General features: G+C 40.0%; 1 protein-coding gene across 2 annotated transcripts; it reads right to left on the bottom strand.

The window, feature by feature from the left end:
* Window positions 1–131: 131 nt before the first annotated feature.
* LOC104935840 (stathmin-like 3) lies at window positions 132–23,439 on the bottom strand. 2 transcript variants are annotated; one of them, XM_010751737.3, is made up of 5 exons: window positions 23,343–23,439; window positions 6,874–6,969; window positions 5,714–5,892; window positions 3,457–3,648; window positions 132–430 (listed from the first exon to the last, which is right to left on the bottom strand). In XM_010751737.3, the coding sequence occupies exons 1-5, from the start codon at window positions 23,359–23,361 to the stop codon at window positions 371–373; spliced, it is 546 nt and encodes a 181-aa protein (XP_010750039.1). In that variant the 5' UTR covers window positions 23,362–23,439; the 3' UTR covers window positions 132–370. The 2 variants fall into 2 exon arrangements, with proteins under 2 accessions (XP_010750039.1, XP_027131756.1); XM_027275955.1 differs by lacking the exon at window positions 23,343–23,439 and adding an exon at window positions 9,806–9,854.
* Window positions 23,440–27,575: the final 4,136 nt, after the last annotated feature.

Below are 27,575 nucleotides of genomic sequence, written 5' to 3'. Positions count from 1 at the left end.
CACCTAGGACCCTAAAAAGGCTTTAGGGCAGTCCAGGTATGAGTCATGACAAACTCACAGTGAAATAATGTGGAAAGAAATCAACCTACTCAAAGTTTGTTATTCTCTTTATAAACTCAACACAGACCTTGTTTGGCTCAGGATTGGACTTTATTTCAGCTGTTCTTGACTCTGCTATCAGAATGTTTTTGCACTTGGTTTACCAAAAACGAAACAGATGAGTAACATAGGTTTGTGCTGACTAACTACTAGTTTGAGTCCTGAAAGGTGCACTGTAGGGTGATAGTGATGAATACTGAACAACAGGAAAACTTTGACACAGAGAAAATTTTCGAAAGTAGCATCCACTGCCAGAGTGTAGAAAACATCTTCAGCCAGAGAGGTCAGCCTGAAGCTCCTTGTTTCTGCGTACCTCGGCAGCGTGGATTTCCTGTAAAATAAAGTAAGGAACTCAGATACTCTCAGATAGTAAAAACGAAACTTAAACACTAGAATGACAGAAGGCGGGGCTTCTCTGGAACATGAAACTTAGAGGCACAACATTTTTTTTAAAGGCAAACAAGGAAACATTGAAATATTTCAGAAACATTATGCAAGGACATCCAACCTTTTTGTGTTACACTATAATTATTTATATAATATATCTATATATATATATATAATAATATTAGGGCTGTCAATCGATTAAAAAAAATTAACTAATTAATCGCAAACATTTCTGTAATTAATCGCGATTAATCGCGATTAATCTATCAATAAAATATCAATAAATTAAATGCATTTTTCTGAGACTGAAGCTTATAATGAATATTTATTTATGTAAAATGATCAAATTAATGTAGAATAAACACACAGAGAAGTATATTTAAATGCATTCATTTTATGGTCTTAAGGTGCACATATGCACATGCTAATAGAAAAAAGCCAGAATGAGGAAATATAATGACGAGTGCCACACTCCTGTAGTGTGACTGGTGTGTTTTGCTTGAGGTGATATGTTAAAGTCGTGTTACTTCTGTGGAATTTAATTCGGCTTTGCAAACTGTGCAATACCTTTTTTTGTCCAACGAGCCGTCAGGCAACTTTTTAAAATGAAATGTTCCCCCTAAAAGTCCTTATCCATCTTTACGCCATAGACTCTCCTTTAGTTAGGATAGATCATAGACATATATACACAGACTCTCCTTTAGTTAGGATAGATCATAGACCTAATATACATAGACGCCTCATTGAGCACGGTTGGTCCGTTGTTGCGTACGTTAACACCGTCCGCCCATATTGGATGTGGCAGATCTGCCCGTAAACTAATACAAGCAGGGCCGGTTTTAGCTGTGGGCAATGTGGGCGACCGCACAGGGCGCAGTCTCCGTGAGGGCTTTAAGTTAATGCCTCTTATACACCCCATTCACACACACACTAATATATCTGGGAAACAAAGCTACACTTTGCCACATCCAAAATGGCGGCCTCCACCGGAAGTAAACAAAACCGCGTTAATTGCGTTAATTTTTTTTAACGCGTTAATTCTTTAAAATTAATCGACAAAATTAACGCGTTAATTTTGACAGCACTAAATATATAATTATATTATTGGGCTGTCAATCGATAAAAAAAATTAACTAATTAATCGCAAAAATTTCTGTAATTAATCACGATTAATCTATCAATAATGTATCATAAATTAAATGCATTTTTCTGAGACTGAAGCTTATAATGAATATTTATTTATGTAAATGATCAAATTAATGTAGAATAAACACAGAGAAGTATATTTAAATTCATTCATGTTATTGGCTAGTGTGCACATATGCACCGTGCAAACAGAAAAAAGCCAGAATGAGGAAATTACTGAGGAGTGCCACACTCTTGTAGTGTAGACTGGGTGTTTTGCTTTGAGGTGATATGTTAAGTCGTTTTACTTCTGTGGAATTTAAATTCGGCTTTGCAACTGTGCAAATTGCCTTGTTTTTGTCCAACGAGCCGTCGGGCAACTTTTTAAAATGAAATGTTCCCCCTAAAAGTCCGTCCTTATCCATCTTTACACCACAGACTCTCCTTTAGTTAGGATAGATCATAGACCTATATGCACAGACTCTCCTTTTTAGGATAGATCATAGACATATACACAGACTCTCCTTTAGTTAGGATAGATCATAGGCATATATGCACAGACTCTCCTTTAGTTAGGGATAGATCATAGCATATATGCACAGACTCTCCTTTAGTTAGGATAGATCATAGACATATATGCACAGGACTCTCCTTTAGTTAGGATAGATCATAGACATATATACACAGACGCCTCACTGAGCAGGTTGGTCCGTTGCTGCGATACGTTAACGTGTCCGCCATATTGGATGTGGCAGATCTGCCCGTAAACTAAAACAAGCAGGGCCGGTTTTAGCTATGGGCAATGTGGGCGACCGCCCAGGGCGCAGTCTCCGTGAGGGCTTTAAGTTAATGCCTCTTATACACCCATTCACACACACACTAATATATCTGGGAAACAAAGCTTACTTTGCCACATCCAAAATGGCGGCCGCCACAGGAAGTAAACAAAACCGCGTTAATTGCGTTAATTTTTTTTAACGCGTTAATTCTTTAAAATTAATTCGACAAAATTAACGCGTTAATTTTGACAGCACTAATATATATATATACTACATATATATACTTTATATATAGATCTTGTCTGCATTCCGGTTTTTCCAGCTTTCCTTGTTTCTGGATGTAAGGTAACAAATGTTGAGCCTTCCTGGGGTGTTGGTGGTTTCATAAAATATCTAGTCTGAGCTCTGCACTTGATGACCTGAACAACATACGGTACCTGTGCTAACCCTCCACCTTTCCACAGTAGTCAGACTAGAGTTCACTTTCAGCATTCGCTTTACAGGCACTAGGAACACTCATCCACTGTATGTAAAACGGCTGTAAGTCACTCTTAATAACTAATTTGCATCAACATTTAATTGTGACTCAAAATGGTTTCTACAATAACATAACTTGTTTATAATGTATAATGTAAGTCTTTACATCACAGAAGACATGTTGACATGCCACAGCAGGAAAAGCCCTGGTGTAAATAATAAAATAAATGATGGCTGAATTCCATTTAGTTGCTTTAGTTTCAAGGTCCTTGTGTTGCGAACAAAGGAAGCAGGATAAGAGCACAGTCTCTGCTGCATTTAATGAGTAGTCAAACAGAATCTGCCATCTGGAACAGAGTCAGTAGACATGTAGAAACAGGAAGTGGCTTTATTTTGAGGGCATTTGAGGTCGTTGATCCGATGTATCAAAATGATTTTTTAAAAATATTATTTGATGTGTAGACACATTCATGTGGTAAAAAAATGGGGATTAAAAAGCATAAAGCTTGCTGGAAATAAGAATGGTGCCCTCTTGGACTGAAAAACATTCATATTAATTCACAAATGATCACTGAACAGGAGGACTTGCTTTCTCTCGCAGGCGCTGTTTGAGAGCATTGAGGTGGGCCTCTCGGTTTTCCTTGATGACCTCCATCTTCTGGATGAGCTTCTCCTCCGTCTTCTTGCTAAAGATGTTGTTCTCTTCACGGGCCTTGTGGAGAACCTCCTGCACGTGCTCCCTTTTCTCTGCCAGCTGCTTCAGCACCAACATCTCCTGGGACTACAGCAAGGGGGATGACAGAAAGTGTGGAGTCACCTTAATGGTGGAAATGGCAGTAGTGGGCGTTCATGAAAACCTAAAAATAAGTTTATCAGACGGAAACAAAAGAAGGACTGCCCTCAAGATTACCTCAGTTTCTTGACAGTCTTTACTCCCCTGAGGCACAAAATAAACACAATATATCTTTGAAGCTCATGCAGTTCTAAAAGAAAACTTGCCACCCCGGAAGTTTCAACACATGCCCTAATATAATCATTGAGCTATTATCTGCTAATGATAATTTATGGTCTTTTAGATTATAAAAAAACAAACAGGTTATACTTGTACTGTACTGCCTGTTTACAGCACAATCTGTTCAGTGCCTGTTGTTCCTCATTTAGCTTGTCAGGTTCACTATGACCCTCATTGTGCACACCCTAGTAATTGTGACACTCCTCTCATTTACAACATAACCTTGACACTGACTAATGGATGGAAGGACACGTCAGCGTACACTCCTTTAGAGCAGGCGTGGAGTGATTTCATGAACTTATCTTGAGGTTGACTCAAGGCAAAAGCTTGGCTGGTTTATAGTGTCTGGAATTATATTTCAGCAAACCACTAAAGCATCATTGCCTGCCAGAACTGTGCTCCTTTACAAGTTGCTCAATCATGGACTGAGAAAGACATGTGATTACTGAAGCTATTTCTTAACACCATTTTCATCCTCTGAAACCTGAGTGTACAGTCAAAATATAGCAAAGGCTTATATAACCTTACAACCTCTACGTATCCAAAACAACCAAAGGAATTAAAGGAATTGAAATACTTGGAGGACTGTTGTGAAACTTTGGTATTCTGAATAAAAATGTTGTTGCTGTGAAGGACATTACCAAGGTTACACCACTGCACAGTACGTTCTGATGGCTACTGCAAGCAAAACACAGTTTAAAATAAGAGATTACCAGACATTCCTAAGAGTGTGAACTCTGTTTAAGGTATTTTGTGTCAGCTGTATAGTATGTTTTTCACAGCACCCCAGAACAACAACTTTTCAGTTACTAAGTTATTCAACATTGAGGAATATACATGATTAGTCCCAGAAAACATGTTGTAGCCATGCCTGGTGGAATTTAGATATACTCTGACCCTTGTATCCTCCATCCTGGGGGAGAATATAAAGGTGGATCACTTATAGGAGTGAAGCTCACCATGATGACAGGCTAGAGCGGGCTGGGAACACGGGAGCCCTCAGGACCCCAGGAAGGGCCAGAGCTGTACTTCTTGCAGAGGTTCTGGGGCTTCAATGGTTGGATGGGTTTCAACAGGATCCTGCACATATTCTGTAGTAGTCTGTCGTAGTCAAAGCTATATTTTATGCTGCCTAATTTATAATTCCATGCATCCATTCCTCCATCCATCCATCCATCCATCCATCCATCCATCCATCCATGTGTTTTTAACATCTGATATTTTTTGTTTTTCTCCCACAGTTTTGCCTCTAGAGTCAAAATTAGTGAAGAGAGGAGTCAATAAAAATATTGCTTTCCTCTATTATTGTTTATTCATTAAGCAGCAGCAAGCTCTTTCTGACCTTTTCATTGATTCAGATGTATATAAATGCCACTTCATTCTACCCAACACCCACTTCTGAAACCAAATCTATGCCCGGAAACAACCGGGCACAGTGACTTCCTGTAATCTTGATGGCAGGTTAGATTTCATCGTGCTTGCACAGAGACTAAAACCAACAGTGAAAGTTCACTGATTGTAAGCTTTATTTTTAAGTGTTGGCAGGGTTTCTTTTAACCTCAGACAGAACCAGACTAACTTGTTTACATATGTAGGGGAATCTAATATTTTTATTATTAAAGTTTAATTAAAAAAACTCTAAAACTAAAATGTGTAAACTCTGAAACTCTTAAATTAAAGCCCAAAATCATACTGACTGCCACAGTACAAATGAAACATATGTGCATTAATGGTGGTAAAACATATTCATTGGAACATTTTTTTTAGTTAAAGATAAGAGAAAGATAAAATTAGCAGTGCTATTCTACTCTAGACTATGATTGGATCTGCTTACCTTCCTCCTCTCCTCAGCAGCCTCCAGTCTTTTCTGGAGTTCCTCCAGGGACACCTCTCTCTTTGGGGGGGAGTGCAGCAGCTGAGGCTGGCTTTTGTCCCCAGACTGATTGGGACACTTCAGGATCACCTCAAACGACTGGCCCGACACTCGCTTGTTCAAGCCCTTCACCTCCAAGTCTGACACAACCAGAATCCAGTCCACACACCAACATTGAAACACAAGTTAGTAAGCTGTCTGCCGGGTGCTGTCAATTTTTTTCTTGCTTTCTCAGACATCAGAGGGATATTCAAGGTAATCACTTTTGCTGATTTCTGTCAGACTTGTGGTTATACGTACCACAATCAGGGGTTGCAGTGTTACATGTGAATGTTTCTTACTACCTGAAACATTAGTATTAAAATCTAACAGACTGTTGCATTGCCACAGATCATCTAAAAAGGTTAGGAATCTCTCCCTTGTAGTTTGACAAAATAGGCGGCCCCAAATAGCATCTTGCATAGGGCCCCCAAACAGCTAGAAACGGCCCTGGATTGAATTTTCAAAGCTAGATAACATTGATTCAGTGTTGAGTCAATGTTGGTCTGCTATCTGGGGATTCATTCAATTAAATCAAATCAAATCATTTGCCTTGGAGAGCTTTACAATCTGTACAGGGAATTTGTTAATGTTATTACAATGTCAGTTCGATGATAAAACAGCAATTGATTTTAAGTTGAACTAACATTGATTTTATGTCTGCCTTGATCTATTTTTCATCAGTGAAATAACTAAGGGTGCAAACCTGATGAAAAATCAATGTTATATTCCAATGTTGATCAAAATTGATTCAATGTTATGAGATCTAGTGATTGCGATAGGCCATAATATATGATTGAAATAATTTAATAAAATTAATAAAATACTTATGAAATCATTTAGTGACCCCTCATGCCTCACACATGTTTCACCATTCATTTATTCTGCTTTTTCTTAGATCTATGAATGAAAAGATGTGTACTCTAATTTAAAGCAGAAGAGACAATAAATCAATAAATAATAAACAATAATTAATCTGTTTCACAAGGATATTCTGTACATAACACTGTTTTTTATTATTTAGGCCTTAAACCAAGATGCCAGACAGTCATGCAGGCAGACAGACAGACAGACAGACTGACCTCCAAACTGATAGAGGCTGTTGGGGTGTGGCTGTGTGTAGAAGCAGGAGCAGAGCAGAGACAGCATGGACATTTCCTTGATCTTGTCTGTGTAGGCTGTTACAGGGAGATAAAAGAAACAGTGTTAGAGTGTGAAACCTGTCCACTTAATAACTTAAATAACAAAAAACAAAAAAATGAAATGATTAAAACCAATCCTTTCAAATAACACACATAAAAAGCTATTTGTGTATGGAGAAATCACATCCCAGGTCTGCACACATTATCCATATTATATCTATTATCAAGATCCCAGAAATTCTTGCGTGGTAACTGGAACTCCTTGTAAAGCAAAGTGATGATAAACGATGAACTGTCCTAATCATGGCTAAGGAAGCTGCTGGAGTTGAAACAGTTGCTGTGAATACAGCAATATACTGTACAAATGTAAGTTGGACACGTGTTTTATATTTATATTTTGTTGGACAGATGTCGACATGGATGCTCCAGAGGAATGAAGAAGAAGCTGTAAATCGTCATTTCTGGTAAGTGCCGTAGTTGAAGTGAGACAAAACCTGTTGAAAGTAGTGCACTACACCAGGAGGTACATAGTGTACACAGTGTACTACACAGAAGTGTACTAATGGTAGTATCTGAATTGAGACACATCTGTGAATATGCAGTGTACAGGAAGAGAGCTGAAACAAGGGACTTAGCTAACCCTGAACATCTGAGTGAAAAGTTTGAATACTCTGTATCTGTATGCCGTGGTCAATCAAGATTTATACTCTGTAACTTGGGTTACAAGTAACAAAATCAATGAAAAACGTGCTCATGCAAATGAGCAAATGGCACGATTGAAAAAGTTGGAGACTGCCCTGGGAAAACCTTGCTTTGTTGCTTGCTCCAACAAACTGTTACTACAAAATGATACATTAGGGACTGGGTCCATCTGTAAAGTTGGTGTTGGTGTCACAATCACCTTTAAGAATCATGAGAGAGGTGTGGAGGAGACACCAAATAAAAATGTAATCCAACATTTGGCAGAAATCAGACAGAAGAGAGCCACCACCCAGTCCTAAGTATATAAGACACTGAGATTATGTGTCTATTAAGAGCAACTCTGATGTGTATATCAGGGACGTCACTAGGTTTAAGAAACTGGGGTGGCTTAGCCCATAGAGGAGAAAAGTTATTGCGCGCTATGCGCGCGCCGAAAATTTTTTCAGAGCACCAATTAAAGCTTTGTCAATCAATTGATTAATCTAAGACGATGACGCCTCCATACACCTTCAGCTGCTTTACCACAGAGACACACACACACACACACACACACACACACACACACACAGTGACGTGGTCTCTCTCTTTTAGCCACGCCCCCTGGTATACCAGGATTTCCTGGTCAGTCACAACAACAGCAAAGCCTTCTGGGATATCCACCTGGAGTCAGACCCATAGACATATATACATAGACGCCGCATTGAGCGGGTTGGTCGTTGGTCGCGATACGTAAACGGCGCCGCCATATTGGTTCGGGCAGATCTGCCCGTAAACTAATACAAGGAAATGGACTGAACTTCATAAAGCGCCTTTCTACAAAGTTCTTTAAGTTAATGCCTCTTATACACCCATTCACACACACACTAATATATCTGGGAAACAAACAGGCACCAAAAACAACGTATGTAACTTTTAAAGTGATGATTATAAATGTTTAACTCCTTATGTAAGCACCACACCACGTATGATTTTTTCTAATGCTGAGTGTTTACAGCTACTAATGTGTGTAACACTGTTACTGTGATGATAAATATGAAATATTTATATTTAACATTTAATCAGTGTCTATAATAACCAGATCCTGAAATGTAGACGTGACATGAGGGCACACACACATATATATATATATATAATATAGATATATATATATATATATATATATATATATATATATATATATATATACATACGTTGGTTTGGTGCTTACATAGGAGTAAACATTTATAATCATCACTTTAAAGTTACATACGTTGTTTCGGTGCCTGTTTGTTTCCCAGATATATTAGTGTGTGTGTGAATGGGTGTATAAGAGGCATTAACTTAATAACTTTGTAGAAAGGCGCTTTATGAAGTTCCTCCATTTCCTTGTATTAGTTTACGGGCAGATCTGCCTTATCCAATATGGCGGCGCCGTTCACGTATGATTCAGCGCTCAATGCGGCGTCTATGTATATATGTCTATGGTCAGACCGCCCATGCCCGGTTTTCCCGGTACACACACACACGCACATACCACCACACACACACAGTAGAGACGAGATAGCAAGTCCCGAGCGATCAGAAAATAAGATGTCTTTCACAAATTGTCGATAACAAGCAATACTTCACCTATACTAGATGAAAGAGAAAATGTATATGTGAAGTGCAGATTGTTGCTGGGGAAAACGTTTATCCACGTCTGTTACCAGTAACGAGTTATTTCTAACAACAGAGTAATTACGTTACTAACGCAGGTACTTTTTGGAGGAGTAACTAGTAACTATGGCTAAAGAAAATGGAAAAAAAATCCCAATATACATTATTCGACCCGCCCCGCCCCGCCAATAAAGTGGAACATTCTCTACCCGCACCGTCCCGCCCCGCGGGCGGACCGCGGTGGCCCGCGGTTTCGGGCCGGCCCGCCCATCACTAGTGTGGAGTCGAATCTTGGGAGTTCGCCCCGAGAAACTACTTCGGCCCTGGAGAAGACAGATCCCCCTGTGTTTCCCGACCACGGTCAGGAAACGAATAGCGGCAATGGTAACAGAAGTCATCTCAACTAGCTAGCAGCAGCTAGGAACTTTCAGAGCTGGCCAGCTGGGATTCAAACACGGAACATTTTGGTTTAATTAATTACATGGAACTTTTCTGCTGTTAGCTAAGTGTACTACCAGCAGTGATGAATGCTTACTTTCTTGAAAAAGGCTCTAATGTCCATCCTCACCCATGCGTTCGCGCTCTGCTCTTGCCGCTGTGAGGTTCGGCTCTGTGTACTTCAGAGGTAAACACGCAAGCGGCAGTGAGCAGGGTCGCATGGAAAACATGGACTGGGATTTCAGTGATGTGGGCGTTCTCTATATGAAAAAGTGGAATGGATTGTATAATGACGCACTGAAGGGGCTCTCTCTACCGTACCCGATGAAATGAGATTTATGATCATATTTAAGTGAATAATGACAGTTTATATGATTATTGGTTTAAACTCATATTCTGGCCACTTTGTATTGCATAAATAGGCATTTTTTTTGTGAAAAAAAAAATTAATAAATAAAAATAATAATAAAACACCACCAAATTATTTAGGGGGGCTTGAGAATATTTTAGGGGGGCTGAAGCTCTATCATAATAGAATATCTTTCTGATACGAACACCCATCCTATCTGATAACATTAGGTACAAAGATGGACTGTTCATCATTACTCAACTCAATACGACTGAGTCACGGCCATTTAAATTGATAATAAAGCTGCTTCTCTTGCGGAATGTAAGTGAATGTTGCTGGATTGGATTGAAGATACATGACAGTTAATGTTAGAAGACTGTAGGAAACATTATATCACAGGATCTGTTTTCAGTATGTGATGATTTGACTTTTGACAGTGTGCAGTCAGAGCAAGGAAATGATTGGTCTGGTGGCTCACAGCACCCATGGGGGCTCCAACCTGAAGACAGCTGATGATAGCAGACCATATAAGAGTATATAAGAGGACCAGTATAAGAGTCTGGAGTCAGGCCATCTGGATGTGGCCTGGCTGCTAGGTGTGGTGTTTCTTCTAGTGATGTGTCGTTTGTGAACAATTTGTACAATATGAACTAATCTTTTACATGACTTAGGAGTAATGAGTCGTCTCAGTGAGTTATTTGTTCATTTTCATGCAGTACCTTCCCTTGCCACATGGCAGGCAGCTGCATAAGCTCAGTCAGGAGGACAGGAAACAAATGATTAGTTCACGACTCACTCAACTGTGCGTTCATCCTCAGGTCCTGCTCAGGCTGTGTGACAAGCAGTAAGCACAACTGTTTGTTCATAGGGAACGTTCTTTTGTTCATTTGTCACATGACAGCTGTAGCTCGGCTACCGGGCTGTGGACTGAGAAACAAATTAGGAAATGAATGATGGTTTGGTCTGGTTTGTGTCGTTGATTCATTTGTCATGTGACACTGAATTAATTAGTGGTCTTTGGTTCTTGTAGATGTGTTATTAGTAGTGTTATTAGTTATTGGTATATAATGTAAAGTGTGTTTGTAAATAAATACTATTAACATGTTGATTTTGTGTTATATTCAAAACACAATTAATTAATTAATTGTTACTTTTTGCCTTACTTAATTGTCTTTCTAATTGTTAAAATGAGGGTGAGTTTTGCATTCACTTGTCTAGCTGTCACGTGACTGGCAGCTCAGGCTGAACGGTTCATTCATTTGGATCATTCATTCGTCACCTGACAGCTACCAGTCACTGTCGTGCTGTTAAACAACAGTGGCAGGGAGGATACAGGACACAGTCACTTTATTGTGGTGTGTATTTGCTTTTCTTGGTTTTCATATGGTTTGAATTGCTTGTAGCATTTTGTGTATTATACTTTGTCAGCTGAAGCAAACCATGTGGCCTTCAGTGTTAGTGTTTGAGAACTGCGATCTATTTTACAATGCCCACAAGAGGGCTACAGCATCACCCGCTGTAAAATTTGAAATGAACGAAAAAAAAGAAAAAACGATTTGTTCAATTTACTGTCAGAGAGTAAGAGATCCGAGTCAATAAAAAATGTTGAACCTCTAACACTACTTTCTTCATGCCATTGGCTGATGGGGTGAATTGCAAATGGAAAGCAAGTTTGTATCGTGGAAGCAATGGTCCAAGTAATGATATACGGTACGTTATTCAAAGTATGGATGTGATTCATTTTCCAGTATTCATTCAGCGTTCAGTCTCATGTATGTCACTTTTGGTCAATGCCTAGGTTGGTGCTTGCTCAATCCTAAGGATCATGAGCAACACGATGCTAACTGTGTCATAGTGTTGTCATTTTGATATAGTATAGATATATTATTCTAATAATTAGAATAATATATCTAAAAAGTAATTCCTTGCCACTGTTGCCATGTTCATGGTGGGAATTGCTGTTTGTGGTCTGTGTAATGACTTTCTGATTGAATGAGCTTTGACCTGTTCGATGTCTAGGCAATGATAAAGAAGTTTAATCTGTTGATGCTTTGATCTATTGACTGTCTCAACAGCAGTAATGGACATACAGTATACCACACAATCACATATTCTGTAGTTATTTGCAGAAGTGTTTGTAGAATGTGTCCTCACAAAAGCAGGGAAACACACTAATTTGACCTTGTATTATTAGCTGTTTGGATGTCTGCTCTAACCACACAGACTTCCTCTCTCATGGCCAGCTTCTGCTACTATGTCTGTATAAGTATCACCCGCACACAGTTTGTCAGCTTCACAGACTGCATGTGCACTCTGTTCAAACTTTGTCTCGAGATCTTTATTTTAACATCCTCAGACCTTGATATAGACAGAGATTTTCCACAACATCTGTAAAGAGTACAGTCTAAACTTGAGATTGATGTGATAAATAGAACTTAAACCAGCTTAAAGACAGGGATGCAGTGATGCATCGGCGATGCCGATGTTCACCTCCTAACTACCATCGGCCATAAACATGCTTCTATATGTGTAAATATGCTACGTAGTCAATAAGTTCCGTTTTTGTCTGTTTTTACGACCGGCAGTTTGCAGAGGGTATTTTATTTTGAAAATCTAATGGATTCTCTTTGCTTTTTCTGTGTCTGGCTTCGCCCGCTCGAGGGGTTCTGTGTAGACTGACGCATGCTGCTCGTGTCAGAAATAGAACAGATGCTTATTCAACGCATAGTCAAGCGTAGAGATGCTTCTGGGACACTTCTAGAAAGATCCACGTTATGCAGTTTGCAATACATGTAACAAAAAAAAAAAAACATCGGCATCGGCCATCGGTCAAGTTGTTATTTTAAACATTGGTATCGGTATCAGCCCAGAATTTCACAATTGGTGCATCCCTACTTAAAGACTGTCAGTAAGTAATATTCACTTTGACAGCTTTGGTCACACACCACAGACCAGCAGAACATAAGGTGAAAGTGAAAGCAGAGTGCTCATTAATTGTTTCATGGTTTCTACACATTAAAAATGCTGTTGGATATTTCATCCTGCACAGAAAGTTCATAGAAAATCCTGGAGTAGCTACACATTGTACGATTGATGTGAATCAGGTTTTAATGCTCTTTTATTGCACTTCTTGTTAATCTTCAACTATTACTACTATTAACAATGGCTTAAAGGATTGCTGTGCAATCTACAAAAGGTTATCATTCTCAGCTCTTCAGTATCGGCAGCCTTAGCTATGTTTCCCTGCCTTAAAGGGGCATTTTCCAAATAAGCACAGTTGGTTCTGTGAAAGTCACAGAAAAGGTAAGTATCTGCCACATTAGCTTTGAACATAGGCTTGAAAGATTGCCCCTGCTCTCTTGAGCCTTTTAGCATCTTTCAGCTCATTGTTTTGTGTTGTTTTACAGTCCACAACTTTACTGTTTTGGTTCATCCGCACTGCATTCCTAAACCTTGTTTTTTCAGCAGCGACTAAAGATGTTTTCAGTGAAAAAGCTCTGATAAATCCACAGCATATGGTCAGCACCAAACAGCAGTCAGACACAGTTGATACCAGATATATTTCTCAGGAGTTGGTATAGAGGATATTTGACTTAGAGTCATCATGTGTCCAGAAACACAACTCTACTTTCTAACTCTACAACTAAGGAATGCTAATGTGACAGAGATGAACAGGCAGGTAAGTTTAAAGTGGTCAATTTACAACAAGAAATGAAGAAATGAAACAGAGGAGTGCTAGCTGTACATAATCAAAGCATTATTCAAAATATTCATATTCAAATCAGATTTGCAAATGTGTAGGATGAGGAAGGGAATGCATTCAATACGTCTGTTCAATGTTGAATGAGATGGGTGTGAATATAAAGCACATGACATAAGATCAGCTGTAGCATGGGTAATGCTTTGCTCTAGTGAGAAGTCAGACTAGTTTACATCAGACAATGTTACATGACTTCCAGGTATAAAAATATTTTATTCCAGCAGTTGCCATTTGAGGCTATTTTCAAAGTAACAGAGGCAGTAAAAAAAGTAAAAAAGTGGTGGGCCCATCACTTCTGATATATGGAAACTTGTATTGCGTGACTGAAACTACAGCACATTGCAGGTCATTTCAGGAAAATCTTTTATTTTTAAGAAGATTATGAATTATTAACATGTACTTCAAAATCTTGCCTTTTGGGATATTTGTGTGGTGCTTGCTGCACTGCCACTGTCTGTGGAGACATGTTTGTGCCTCGGAGTAAGTGAGTTGTTTCTTTGCTGTGGCTTTTCTTCCCGTTGGATATGGATGCAGCTGACCTGGAATCCTTTACTTTATTACAGACCATAAAGGCTGGGCTGCTTCGCATTTTATATCCATGGTGAAACTGCCTCTCCTGTCTATTCTCTTTGGCTATTTTGCATATTTTTTTCCAGACAACCTCTAACAAGTTTGCCTGTCTGTTTTAGAGCAGCAGGCTTTAATATGAGATCACGAGAAGAGAATACAAAATCATTCAAACATTATTCATTTGGTCATATCCTCTTTTGACATATAGACCTGTCACAAATTGACCCCAGATCCACAAGTTCACCATGTGACAACTTGATGAATTAAAAATGTATTTGAGGTCCTGATTTAGAGAGGCACTCAAAAAATAGTTTAATATCTATAATATTTCAGCTGACATGAGTACAATGAGTACTTCATTTATAAAGGCCGCCATGTGTGCTCAATACATAGTGCACTGATGGTGAGACAAACAGGGCTCAAGAAAAGTCAGGCAGTGAGAAGCTCTGTCTTCAGCCAGTTTCTGTGGCTTCACAAGGCATCTTAAATATTTGAAATATAAAATATCAATGGAGGCAAAGCCACAGCCCCAACATGTTTACCTGGAAGAACAGGTTCCTGCACACGGCACCAACCACCTGGTGTATGCTCATAATTATATCCTAGGAGACTGTCTACAGAGGAATTATCCAGACAGTTAGCTTCTCAAGCGCTGTACCTCATTTATGGAAAGTTCAGTAACTATTATTACCATTACTATTTGAACCATTCAACAAATGAATGTCACATAAGAAACAAGCAGGAGAGTATAAATCAGATTTCAGGATTGACAGTGTGTTTGCTGTTATGTATTTGAATATAAATTGTATCATAATATCTAAATCTAATATCTAAATATTAACTACGTGGGGCATATTTGTGAAGTAGCCAACAGTTTCGATTACAGTTTATTTGTCAGTCTGGGATAGTGTATAGAAGTCAAGACTTTTAAGACCCAGTCTAAGCTACTAACTGCAGTTGCAGGATTGATGGGTGTGAAAACAGGGTCTTTCTGGAGGGGAGAACTAAACCCCTTGCTTTTTCATAAAAATATTAAAGGTTCAGTATGGAGTTTGTGACCACTATTAGTGCCAAAGAGCACTGTTTTTAGGACACGCATTCTCGAGTGCAGCCATGCAAATAAAACAAAACACATTCCTGCAGTCAGTTTCATGCTATTCCCCTGATCAGCAGTTGGTCCAACATGTAATGCAGAATTCATCCATCCATGCATGCATTATCTGTAACTGCTTATCCTCATCAGGGTGGTGGGAGGCTGGAGCCAATCCCAGCTGACTTTGGGCGAAAAACGGGGTAAACGTTAAATGGAGATAATGGTCTGTCCTTATATAGCGGCTTTATACAAATATCTTATTCACCCATAATTTCCACAACAAGTTCCTTGTCATCTCACTATTTAGCACAAGCTGCAGAATTAGCTGCTATCACTGAAGCATGCATATTAGTTGAATGCAAAACTGTCACCAGTTACATAGATTCCATGCGTTTGGTGTAGCACACGACTTTGATACATTGTGGAAAAAGAAAATTCCTCAAATCTGACAGTAAGACTATTGGACATGATGATAAAGTAGCTACATTGTTGGATTCTATTCTTTTGGTGCCGTTTGTGAGTGGTGCTCTTCAACAGCTCAGACATTTCCTAGCTATTGATTTGAGACAGCACTGTGCCTGGCATCTGGCCAGTGGAAGAGCTGTAGAGAGAGAAAATGCTACTTTGAAAGCAAAACTTGCTAAATGTTGTGAAGAAACAGAGACAGATCAAAGGTACTGCCAAATATCTAAATGTACATAAGAATACTAATCACATACTAATCTCAGTCCTCTTTTGATGGCTTCTTACATGTGGCCCATTCAGTACACTGAATGTAAACATTTTATCTACAATCATGAGTATTTTTACTTGTTTTTATGGATGCATTTCCTCAAGTGACCCTGCAAATAATTTGTCCTTGTCTCTCTGCACCATGGGTGCAATAACAAACCAGTCCCACATGAAGGCTGATCCTCTGTGTTTGTGTGCATGTGTGTGTGTGTGTGTGTGTGTATCTGGGTGGATAAGACACATCAACGCATCACGTGTTATGTGTTTGTTGATAAGCCTGGCATAAAAGACAGTCAAGGCATCGATGGGTGTTGCCTAGGTGACATAATGAAAGTTGTGTAAGTGAGTACCTCGCGACCAAAAGCAAAAACAGAATTCGAGAGGGCCCTCTGCCTCCAGCATATTTTATGAATAATGAGCTTTATAGTTTATTAAATGGAAATGACTGAAATCATCACGCACATACGCACGCACACACACGCACAGACACACAAACACAGTTTTATTTGACAACTGTGCACTAAATCAACAGCTCATAATTAAATTAGATTAGAGGCATAGTTAAATCCACACAACAACATGTCCATGAAACAAGTCATGCAGTAAATCCTGCCTGGAGCGTGAACTGGCAGCTGGGGAGGTGCCAGTTGACTTCCTGGGCACTGAGCAAGGCAACTGCTTAAAAGAGGTCTTGATTCAACTGTATGTTCATGTGGGGTATGCATTACACCATTATTTGGTCCACCCTATTTCCACCAATGAAGGTAGTCTAAATAGCAGAAAGATCTGTATGAATAGAGACATGTTTGATATTCACAATCAATATAAGGAAGTACAACTCAACAGCAGCACAACACCATAAAACAGCTTCAACAAAAAGTGAACATTAACCTCTGTGAAGGGAGGATTTACTGCAGTCCTGTGTCTGTCTGTATTTAAGTGTATTTGCACATTTGAGGTTGAAACACGCCCCCTACTGTTCAGAAAGGCAGATTCATGTAAAACTGTACTTAATGTATATTGTACAAACGGGTGTGGTGGTGAATATAGAGGTGGATAAACTGTACTCTACAGCAGGGCTCTTCAACTTTTGTCAGCACAAGGACCCCTCGGACGAGAGACAAACAGAACACGGCCCCCCACATCTAATTAATATTTTAAAATGTGTCACATTTTAAGCCTGGCCTATAATAACTTTTATATTTACTTTATTCAACTTTTATTTCACTGCATTGACCTATTTATATTCTGGGTTATTAGCCTGTATGTGTTTATGATTGATAAAAATATTATTAACCAGATATTATTGGTTATTAAATGCCAAGAGCTGTGTGTCTTTGAACATGTTCACTCATTCATCCAGTTGGAGTGCAAATACAAATCCTGTTTGTAGTTTCTCAATTATCTGCAGCCTCACATCCATCATTATTTTAGTGAAAATTGTCAAATATTATGACAAAAATTGGCAGACCCCTTGAAGAACCTTTGCAAACCCCATACGGGTCAGGGACCCCTGGTTGAAGACCCCTATTCTACAATATAACCATAATTTTAATAAACTGGGATAAACTGGGTTTACCATTCTACGCCCCTGTGAACAACACATAAGGATGTGTGTTAGAAGCAGTATCCTCCTGGTTGGTTTGCTGAGTATTCCTCAGTTATACAGTCACTTCCTGAAGGCTGAATAAGAGATGAACTGACTTGCTAAGATGCATGTTCCACTGAGAGATGCTTTTGTTGAGAGGGTTTTTTAGTTGCAGGCCAAATTTAGAAAGCCTCCTCTAAAAGAGCTAAGTCATGATGTGCCGCTCTGAAGGTTTCCCTCCTAAAACCATTACGCTCGTTTAATGCTCCAGGTTTTTACTGACATGACAGGAAGAGTGGGACCTGTGCGTTCACCACCAGTTCATTTATTATTTAGAGGCTCATTAGGATGGAACACATTAGTCCCACTCAGCATCCCAACCATGTGTTTCATTATGTAATGTCTCTGTCCCTGCCACACAACATCATTCCACATTTCACAAACTCCACTGGCTCCCAGTTCCACAGCGTATACAGTTCAAAATCCTCCTCCTCACACACAAAGCCCTCCATAACCAGGCCCCTTCCTGCCTCACTGGCTTGCTCCATCGCCACAATCCATCCCGCAGCCTCCGTTCATCTGATGCTAACTTCCTGACTCCACCACTCAGGACCAAGCACCGAACTGGGGCGACAGAGCCTTCTCTGCAGCTGCCTCTCCCTCTGGAACTCTCTCCCCAAACACATCTGTGACTGTACTGACTTGCCAACCTTCAAACCTCTGACAAAAACACACCAAAATTGCCTTTAATGTTTAGCTCAGTCTATTGTGTTTTTAGTGTACTATCTCATATTGTTTTGATGATTTTGTTGTCCTTATGTAAAGTGTCTTTACCTTGAAAAGCGCTTTTAAATAAAATTTATTATTATTATTATTATTATTATTATTATTCTTATTTTCTTATTAGTATTATGTCACAGAGGACGACTTTCTTCATAGAAAAACTTCCAAATCAAATAATGTGTTTGCTGCAGTCAGCAGCCTGCTCGTCCTGCCCACAGATTTATTGCCCTGGGTCTGGGAGAAGCAGCCACAGCACACCACTAAATACTTTTTCTTACTGAGATGCAGTAATTGTCCATCTGCTCCATTAAAATCCAAATAAAGTCAGAGATACAGACACTTAGTGGCTTCTCTGTTTTTATTGCCAATTAAAAGAAGATGAGCAAACAGCAGTGGAAAGAACGAGAAGGTTTATGTGACCCGACCTGAGTAAAAAAAGAAGTTGGTAGTATACATCAGCATAAAACAGAACTGTGCATTATTATACACACATGGCTCAATGAGCTTGAGAGATATTAGTAGTTTTAATAGCACCTAATTGTTGTTCTGCATATTGTAAAGTTCATTTTAAAACGGTTACATAATTTCTGCTCATCACCCAGGGCAGCGCAGTGCCACACCCTGTCACTGAGGCCAATCTAGCCTGTGAGAGCCAATCACATTGCCTTTCACTAGCAAGAATTCCACTTGATCTCAAGTCACAAGATCTGACCAGTCCGATGCCACCCCACTTGACTTACTGAAGTTTGGCCAAGGAGAATTAGAGAAACTCTCAAAGTACATCAGAAGTGTCTGAGTTGGTCTCAGATTGTGTCAAATTAATCCTGGTGATCAGACTTGAAACCCTTACAGATAACACCACAAATACTGGACGCCCAGAATTAGTCAAAGAGAATGTTTTTACCCATGGAGGTGTTACTGCACATTCTAGTCTGGAGACACTGTTGTCTTTTTATGTTAATGAAACGTCAACGGCAAGCTATCTATATATCTATCTATATTATGTCTAGGAAGGCAACCTTCAGTTCCTTCTACCGGGGTCACCACAGGGTTGAGATAGACTGGCACCTGCTGTTCTCAAGCAAAGCCAAACAACTAATACTGCTGAGGACCTCAAGGCCTACACGTGACCTTGTGTAACCTAAGAATAGAAAATTCCATAACACCTGTGTCTTGCCCCCTCCCCAGGGTAGTGAAAAACTTAGGGGTTATGACTGATGACCAACTAACCTTTTCCAATGATGTTGCCTCAGTTGCCCGGTCATGCCGCTTTGTACTTTACAACATCAGAAAAATCATACCATACCTAACTCAACACGCTACTCAACTCCTGACACAAGCTGTGGTCATCTCAAGACTAGATTACTGTACCTGCACAGTGAAACCCTTTCAGATGATCCAGAACGCTGCGGCGTGCCTCGTCTACAACCGACCCATAAGGTCACATGATACCCCACTGCTCATCGAGCTCCACTGGCTACCTGTTGCAGCCCACATTAAATTCCGATCACTAATGCTGACTACAAAGTAGTCTCCGTTTCTGTACCCACCTACTTGAGCGCCCTTATACGGACATATGCTACCTCCTCCAATGAACAACGCCTGGCTCTGCCACCCGTTCGTTCAAGGCAATCCAAACTTTTCTCGTCTGTTGTTCCCTGTTAGTGGTACGTCCTACCAGTTCCCACCAGAGCAGGGGCATATCTCTACCTTTTAAAAAAAACTCCTGAAGACCTCCAGCTCTTCAGAGAGCACCTCCTCTCCAACATTACCATCAACTGGACATAAATAGTTTGCACTTTGTCCAAAGGCATGATGATAAATGTACCCCTTTATTAATTGTCACAGCACTTACTGCCTCACTAACACTTTCTTATCACACTGTACCTTGACTCTTTCCCTTCTCTGAAAGTCGCTTTGGATAAAAGCAGTGAAATGACTAAATGTATATATAATATTGATATAACAACACCTTTTTAGTCTGCTGATAACGACGTGTTAGCCTATTTGCTTACATAGGAAATCGTGTACAGTTAATAATGGGCTGGCTATCGGGTCATAAAAGTGACGTTACCTTATTGTTATACAAGATGGAAGTGATCAACATTATTACCTATATAAAACAGGCCTAAATAGATATTTCTGCCTCAGCCCCATGTATATTTGTCGTTTGCTGAGTACGCTAATTTAGCTGCAGTGGGCACTGCAGCGAGTTTGCATGTTGTCCAAAAGCACGCAGATTAATTGGTGACTCTAAATTGTCCATGACTGTGAACGGCTGTTTGTCTCTATGTGTGTGCGACCTGGTTTGGATCAATCAATGTGAGTTGTATGATTTCTTTTGACAAAATGGTTTATCCACATTAAATGTCACATGTATATGTCTAGGAGTTAAAACAATAACATGAATATGTAAATCAGGTGACCAAGTTATTTTGTATTAAAGAACCCAATATGACCCAACAATGTAAGCGATCCCAGTCGTGCATTAAGGACAATTGCGGGTTAGTCAAATATTTCTTCTACTTCTATTGGAACATATTTCAGAGTGAATTATTGATCTGCAGAGACAGCTATAGAATGTGTTAAGTGTCTCATGCACAGTGAGTCACACTGTGTGTAGGCAGCTCAGAGGAGGGATTGGATTTATGAAGCACAACACAGCATTTAATCAGCGTCAGTCTGAAGTAGGGCATGGCAACTGTTAACTCTGCTCACAGGACATTTACCAGCACAGTCACCTCTGCTACTCCACCAAATCCTCAAAATGGCTGACTTGCATACCAGAAGGTAGTATTATGGCTGTAATCAAATCTCATTTCAGAGCAGGAAAGGCAAATGTGTTCATTATACATGCACAGACTCCTCACTGTGAGCTGTCGGCATTACATGACATCAACTGTCTCTTCTCATTTGTTTTTCCAAGCAACTAGCTTCCTGCTGTGCTTTTTCTGTGGAGGCTAAACAGCAGCTGAGTGTGTGTGTGTGTGTGTGTGTGTGCCTCAGAGAGGCACATGAAGTGCCTACACAAAGGGAGACATCGGTGAGACGAGGAGCAGGGCGTAGACTCACCCACAGAGCCAGAGAGCTTGTGACATTATTCACGAGTGTGGTGCAAATAGAAAGATCCCATATTCTGATAAAAACAATGCTGTGTCTTTGAAGATACTACTTCAATACAACAGGTAAAGTGGCAAATATGAGCAATCAAAAGGAATCAATAAAAATCTTTGGGCTGGAAAAAGACTTACATTGACGAGGATCTCAAGAGACTGCTGAGGTGGGAGATAAACTGATGACAAAGCCTGATTCATGGAAAGAAAGTGATTGAAATGAGCTTTACCTGGTTCATCTGGCTAGGCATGACTCAAACTATAAAAAGACACCAGAGAAACTTCATAGTTGAGCTTGCTGTCCGTTCAATTCACCTCCAAGTCAGTTTTTGCCCACTGAAGTAATAAAATGACATAAATAAATTTCCTGTGTGTGCACGGCAGAGCTGGAACAGGCTGATCAGACTTTTTGATCCTGGTTAAAAGTTTCAGTCTGCACCTCATGATCTCTGCCTCTCTCCAGTCCTGTATTTAGGTCTTTGTGTAATGTTTAATGTTTTTAATGCTGCTTTTATTTGATTTTTTTAAATGTTTTTTACGCTGCTTGAAAACTGAAAAGCACAATGTAATAACTAATGAAATGAAAGATTTTCTCTCATGTGGACTTTGGTGGCTGGCAAGTGTAGGACTACCATTCAAAGGCTTTAATAAGACAAGATCAACTTGGATCAATAAAAGCAAAGAGAACAAAACAGAACAAAAGAGTGACGGACGCCCCGCCACAATCCCCCAGAGGAAACCATGCCCTTGTATTTTCATACAGACCATCAGGGCTCCGAGAGGTTGATGCCAGCTATAGCTCGAGCCAGTGCAGTTAAACATGAAAATAAAAGGTGCATGTATCATATTTAACAGCACTGGCTCCAGCATCTTAAAGCAGCTGTAATCAATTGAATAAAAACAAATAACAATGTGCAAGGGGTCAAACATTCTAGTACTTTCTTCAGGATGGACTCAGTCTGGCATTTATTGTAGCAGCAATGAAGCTAATTACACAAGAAGAAGGCTTTGGAACTAATTAATGCTACTCTAAACATTGCCTCAAACATGAAGAACACTGTGCATTTTAAAGTACACTTGGTTATTATCTAAGAATTTAATGTGAAACGTTTAAACAATGATTTAAACACAAGATTAACTTTTATATCGTCACTGTCAATATCACAGCATGTCAATATTGTGATAATTACTACAGTTCATTTAGTCTGTGTTGTCTCTCTTACTTGCAGTATGAACTCATCAGAATGGTGCTGACAACATTTGCCCTGTGGTTAGTTTTTTGTGTTTTGGATCTGCGTCAGCAAGCCGACGTTTAGTCAGCAGTGGTCACATATAATTGCAAATGAATGATCAATAAGCTGCTCTTTCTGGATGAATACACAGTGTTTGTGTGTGTGTGTGTGTGTGTGTGTGTGTGTGTGTGTGTGTGTGTGTGTGTGTGTGTGTGTGTGGGACCATGAGAGAGTCTCTTATCTCTATCAGAGCCCCAGTACAAGGAGAAAGAATACATCAGTTGCCATGACAATTACACCGATACACAGACCTCTCCACCCTCCAAATTATACAGCCCTTTCCTGCCATGCACACACACACACACACATAAAATTTCAAGTAACCGACAAGCTAGTCAGAACATGTTGTCTTACCTGATACTATGCTGGTCATTGTTGCTGACAGTGGAAGAAGAGGAGAGAGCCGGAGGATGCTGCTGGATGGAGGAGAGAAGAGAATGTGAAGGAGTTGGAGAGAGAGGATGAAAGGAAGGACGAGGTGGGAGAGCGGGGGAGAGAGAGAGAGAGAGGGAGAGAGAGAGAGTGAGGGAGTGAGGCAGGGAGGGGATGGGCTGGGCATATGTCTGTGCTCTGAATGGTGCAATGCACAAGTCTATGTGAACAATGGGCAGCCAGTGGGACTTGGTGTGTGTGTGGTGTGTGTGTGTGGTGGAGAGGAGGGTGTATTCTGTTGCTGGCAAGACAAGAGGTGGGTGGGGTGAAGCAGTGGAGGGAGAGTCACACAGGGAATGTAACCAAATCTCATTTCTCTGACATGATTCGGGTTTGGACAGATGATATGAAATGCATCTAAAGCACTGAAGACTGAATGATTTGAGGTCCATAAAACAGGGTGCTGTGCAGTTTACAAACTACAGAAATAAAAGTCCATTTGAGTCAAGATCACTCATTTCAAAGTAATGGATGGACTGAACCTGCATTTAAAGCATCGGTAACACTTTATTTGAAGGGGTGTTCATAAGACTGACATGACATTGTCATAACTATGACATGACACTTGTCATGAACATGTAATGAATGTCAAGGACTGCGGTCATTAAGTGTCATGCGGTTTCTATCATTCATTCTTTCACTGTCAACTTGACATTGTTTGGGGTGTCTTTGTTATGACAACTTGACATTTACCAAGATGACATAGGCTGACCATGTCTTTGTCATGACAACTTGACATTAACCAAGAGCACTTAGTCAGTAAATATCTTTGTCATGACAACTTGACATTAAGCAAAACCACATAGCTGAGAAGTGTCTTTGTCATGACAACTTGACATTAACCAGCATGACCTGCAGGTGACTTTCGCTTCAGCCTTGCACCAGCCCACTCACTAGCTTTGGACCTTGAGCGCCTAGGACTGGGGTGGAACACACTAGGGGTAAAAAACCAGGGTGCTCTCTCCTTGGGCCCGGGGGAGGAAAGCTACTAACCTACTTAGCAGCAGCTACCAACTGGCTATCGTACACAAGACAACTTACCTGTCACTTTCAGCCATCTCCTTCCGTGGCAGGACCAACAGTTAAAACTGTTTTTTTTTATTTCTTGGCTTTGTATCAACATGACTTCACGCTCATGTCATGTGCCTATCTTTAGACCACATGAATGGACTTTGCCTGTCTTACACCATCATGAAGGCTACTGCCTGTCATTACACCATCAATATATGTGTCATAAGCAATTTCTTTGAGCTCAAGTAAAGGTACACTTGGACTATTCATTAATATGTCATTAAGTGACGCTAACAGTAAGATCCCCAACAACATGAATGTTACTTACTTGTCTTACAACCATCATGAATGTGACTTTGCCCGTCATGACATCATTATGAATGTGTTCATAAGCATTTTCTTTGAGCTCAAGTAAAGTAGTACACTTTGGACTACTCATTAATATGTCATGAAGTGTTACTACACCATAGGATCCTTTACCAACACCAACATGAATGTTGTTTCTTACCTGCTATGACACCATCATGATTGTCAGAAACTTCAAGTAAGACTGGTACAATATGGACAATTAAAGTTTTTTACATGTTACAACTGGCAGATCTTTTTAAACACAAACACACAAGTCAAGTGAGAGTAAATTCAACTGGTTTTTTTACTTAAAGTAACAATAACACTGGAACGCAAAACTGAACATGATACAGTATAATGGAACCCTTACATCAGTCTTTTGGTTGAAGACAGTCATTCATCTCTTCATTACTTTTTTTAATGTCATGGAAGAGACGTCCCAAGACACCACAATGATGTTTCAGACCTAACCAGTGATGCCACTCTATCATATCATATCTATATATCATAGAAAAATTTCTAAAGAAATTTGGAGTGTGCCTGACTCTGCCCGGCGTCCCCATGCATATTACTGACACTGCTCAGCAGACTAGAAAAGAAATTTTGAGAGTGACGAGTGGGCTGTTGCTGGGGGTCTGTATTCAAAAGCCACCTCAAATAGTCATTTTTAAACATGTTTATTTAGACACAGGAGCAGCTAGCCGTTACGTGCTAGCAATTAACATTAGCATTTTTAGCTAGCAGTTAACATTACATGTTAGCATAGCATTTAGCATTCGCCTTGTTAACATTAGCAGTGTAGCGCTGATGGGCTAACATTAATATAGTGTAACCCTCTGAAGCAGAAAAGTATTAGTAAATGATATAATAATTGAACTAATGGCCAGAATAAGAAACAGAAGATTAAATTCGCTACGGAGCCAGGTGTAACCAACCGATGCACATGAACGACACGACACTGTGGCTCTTTTTGTTTAATGAGAACAATGCTCCCCGTCCCTATATTTTAATATGAAGCTGGGGAGAATAATAAACCACATGAAATACATACAACAGCACCTACCCGGGTAGGTATAGAAATAATAAAAAAATAAAAAGTTTTCGCAGCTGCACGTGTTTTTTTTCTTATTGTTCTGTTCACTTCACTATATCTGCACCCTTTAGGTGTCAGTCCACCACACGATTGTGTGGGTGTGTGTGTATGGTAAAAGTGAGCAAAAGGATTCAATTCCGCGTGTATGTCTACATCCTCCAGGGTCCGGCTCTCGCCATCACCGTCTCTCTCTGGCTCCGTCCTCCAGACAGGCTCTATCGAAATCCAAGGGTTCCTCAAAAACCTGACCTACAATAGTAGGATCAGAACATATTTCTTCAATTTCTCATATCTTAAACTGAAATCACTTTAAATTGTCCTATATCTGTAGAGAATAAGTGCTTTAACTAAACTGTATTGCAAAATAAGATCACAATTTCTCAGTAGCAAAAGGTAAATAATTATAAGTATATTATGATACCAAATGATATTTTTCTAACAGTACCATCACATATATATATGCTATTTACATAGCAATTAACATATTAATTATCACAAATAACCAAAATGTAAACTCTTGTAATGTTCAAGTAAGAAACCATAACTTAATGTGCTTAAAAATAACAAATATGGTCACAGTCACACACATAGCACACCATAACTCAAGTAAAAGCTAGACAAAATTGTTACATCAGAGCTTATTCATCAATACTTGTGTGACTAGCAGTGCTGATTAGCCCGGAGCTAGCGCTCCGATATTAGCATTGAGGCTAGTGGTTAGCTCACGGACTAGCCGTTAGGCTTGAGCATTAGCGTTTTAGCATTTAGCATTAGCACAGCAGGACATCTCTCACCCCGCTGCGATTTCACCCGAGCGAATCCTCCAACTGCCACTCCGCAGGTCGTGGTCGTCCGGGGAGATTCCTACCTTTGGTTTTTTCCGAGTTTTTTAATCACTTTTTTCCAGTTTATACCACTTTTCGGTTTTCTCCGTCCTGACATAAGACCGTGTCCAGAACATGCTTCCTCTTGCTCCTTCTAGGGCTTTAGCGAAAAGTGGAACCTGTCGAAGTTTAGAAAGTCCCGCTGGGACGTCACAAGAGACTACGTCCAGGCTTTAGACAGTTTGTGGGGACATCACAGAGACTACATCCAGTTTTTAGACAGTCTGTGGGGACGTCACGGAGACTACGTCCAGGTTTTAAACAGGTTGTGGGGACGTCGTGGAGACAGTCCCAGGTTTTAGACAGTCCTGCAGTCACAGAGACTATGTCAAAATTTTAGACAGTTTGTGGGGACCTCACAGAGACTACGAACAGGTTTTAGACAGTCTGTGGGGACGTCATGGAGACTATGTCCAGGTTTTAGACAGTCTGTTGGGGACGTCATAGAGACTACGTCCAGGTTTTAGACAGTCTGCGGTCACAGAGACTATGTCGAAGTTTTAGACAGTCCATGGGGACGTCACAGAGACTACGTCCAGGTTTTAGACAGCCCTGTGGTCACAGAGACTACTATTCCAGGTTTTTAGACGGTTTGTTGGGGACATCACGGAGACTACGGCAATTTCAGACAGTCGCAGTCACAAGACACGTCCAGGTTTTTAGACTGTCTGTCGAGACGTCATGGAGACTATGTCGACGTTTTAGACAGTCTGTGGCCAGGTTTTAGACAGTTTGTGGGGACGTCACGGAGACTACTTCCAGGTTTTAGACAGTCGCTGGGGACGTCATGGAGACTATGTCCATGTTTCAGACAGTCTC

Source organism: Larimichthys crocea, unplaced genomic scaffold, assembly GCF_000972845.2.
Source record: "Larimichthys crocea isolate SSNF unplaced genomic scaffold, L_crocea_2.0 scaffold269, whole genome shotgun sequence".
NCBI classification, from domain to species: domain Eukaryota; kingdom Metazoa; phylum Chordata; class Actinopteri; family Sciaenidae; genus Larimichthys; species Larimichthys crocea.
Note: the sequence above shows the minus strand (reverse complement) of the source record. Positions and strands in the feature narration are given on the sequence as shown.

Coding starts and splice junctions, on each gene's coding strand:
- LOC104935840 (XM_010751737.3), bottom strand. Junction 3,649..5,713: donor CTGCTGAGGAGAGGAGGAAG/GTAAGCAGATCC, acceptor CCCTTGCTGTAG/TCCCAGGAGATGTTGGTGCT. Junction 431..3,456: donor AACAGCGCCTGCGAGAGAAA/GCAAGTCCTCCT, acceptor TTTATTTTACAG/GAAATCCACGCTGCCGAGGT.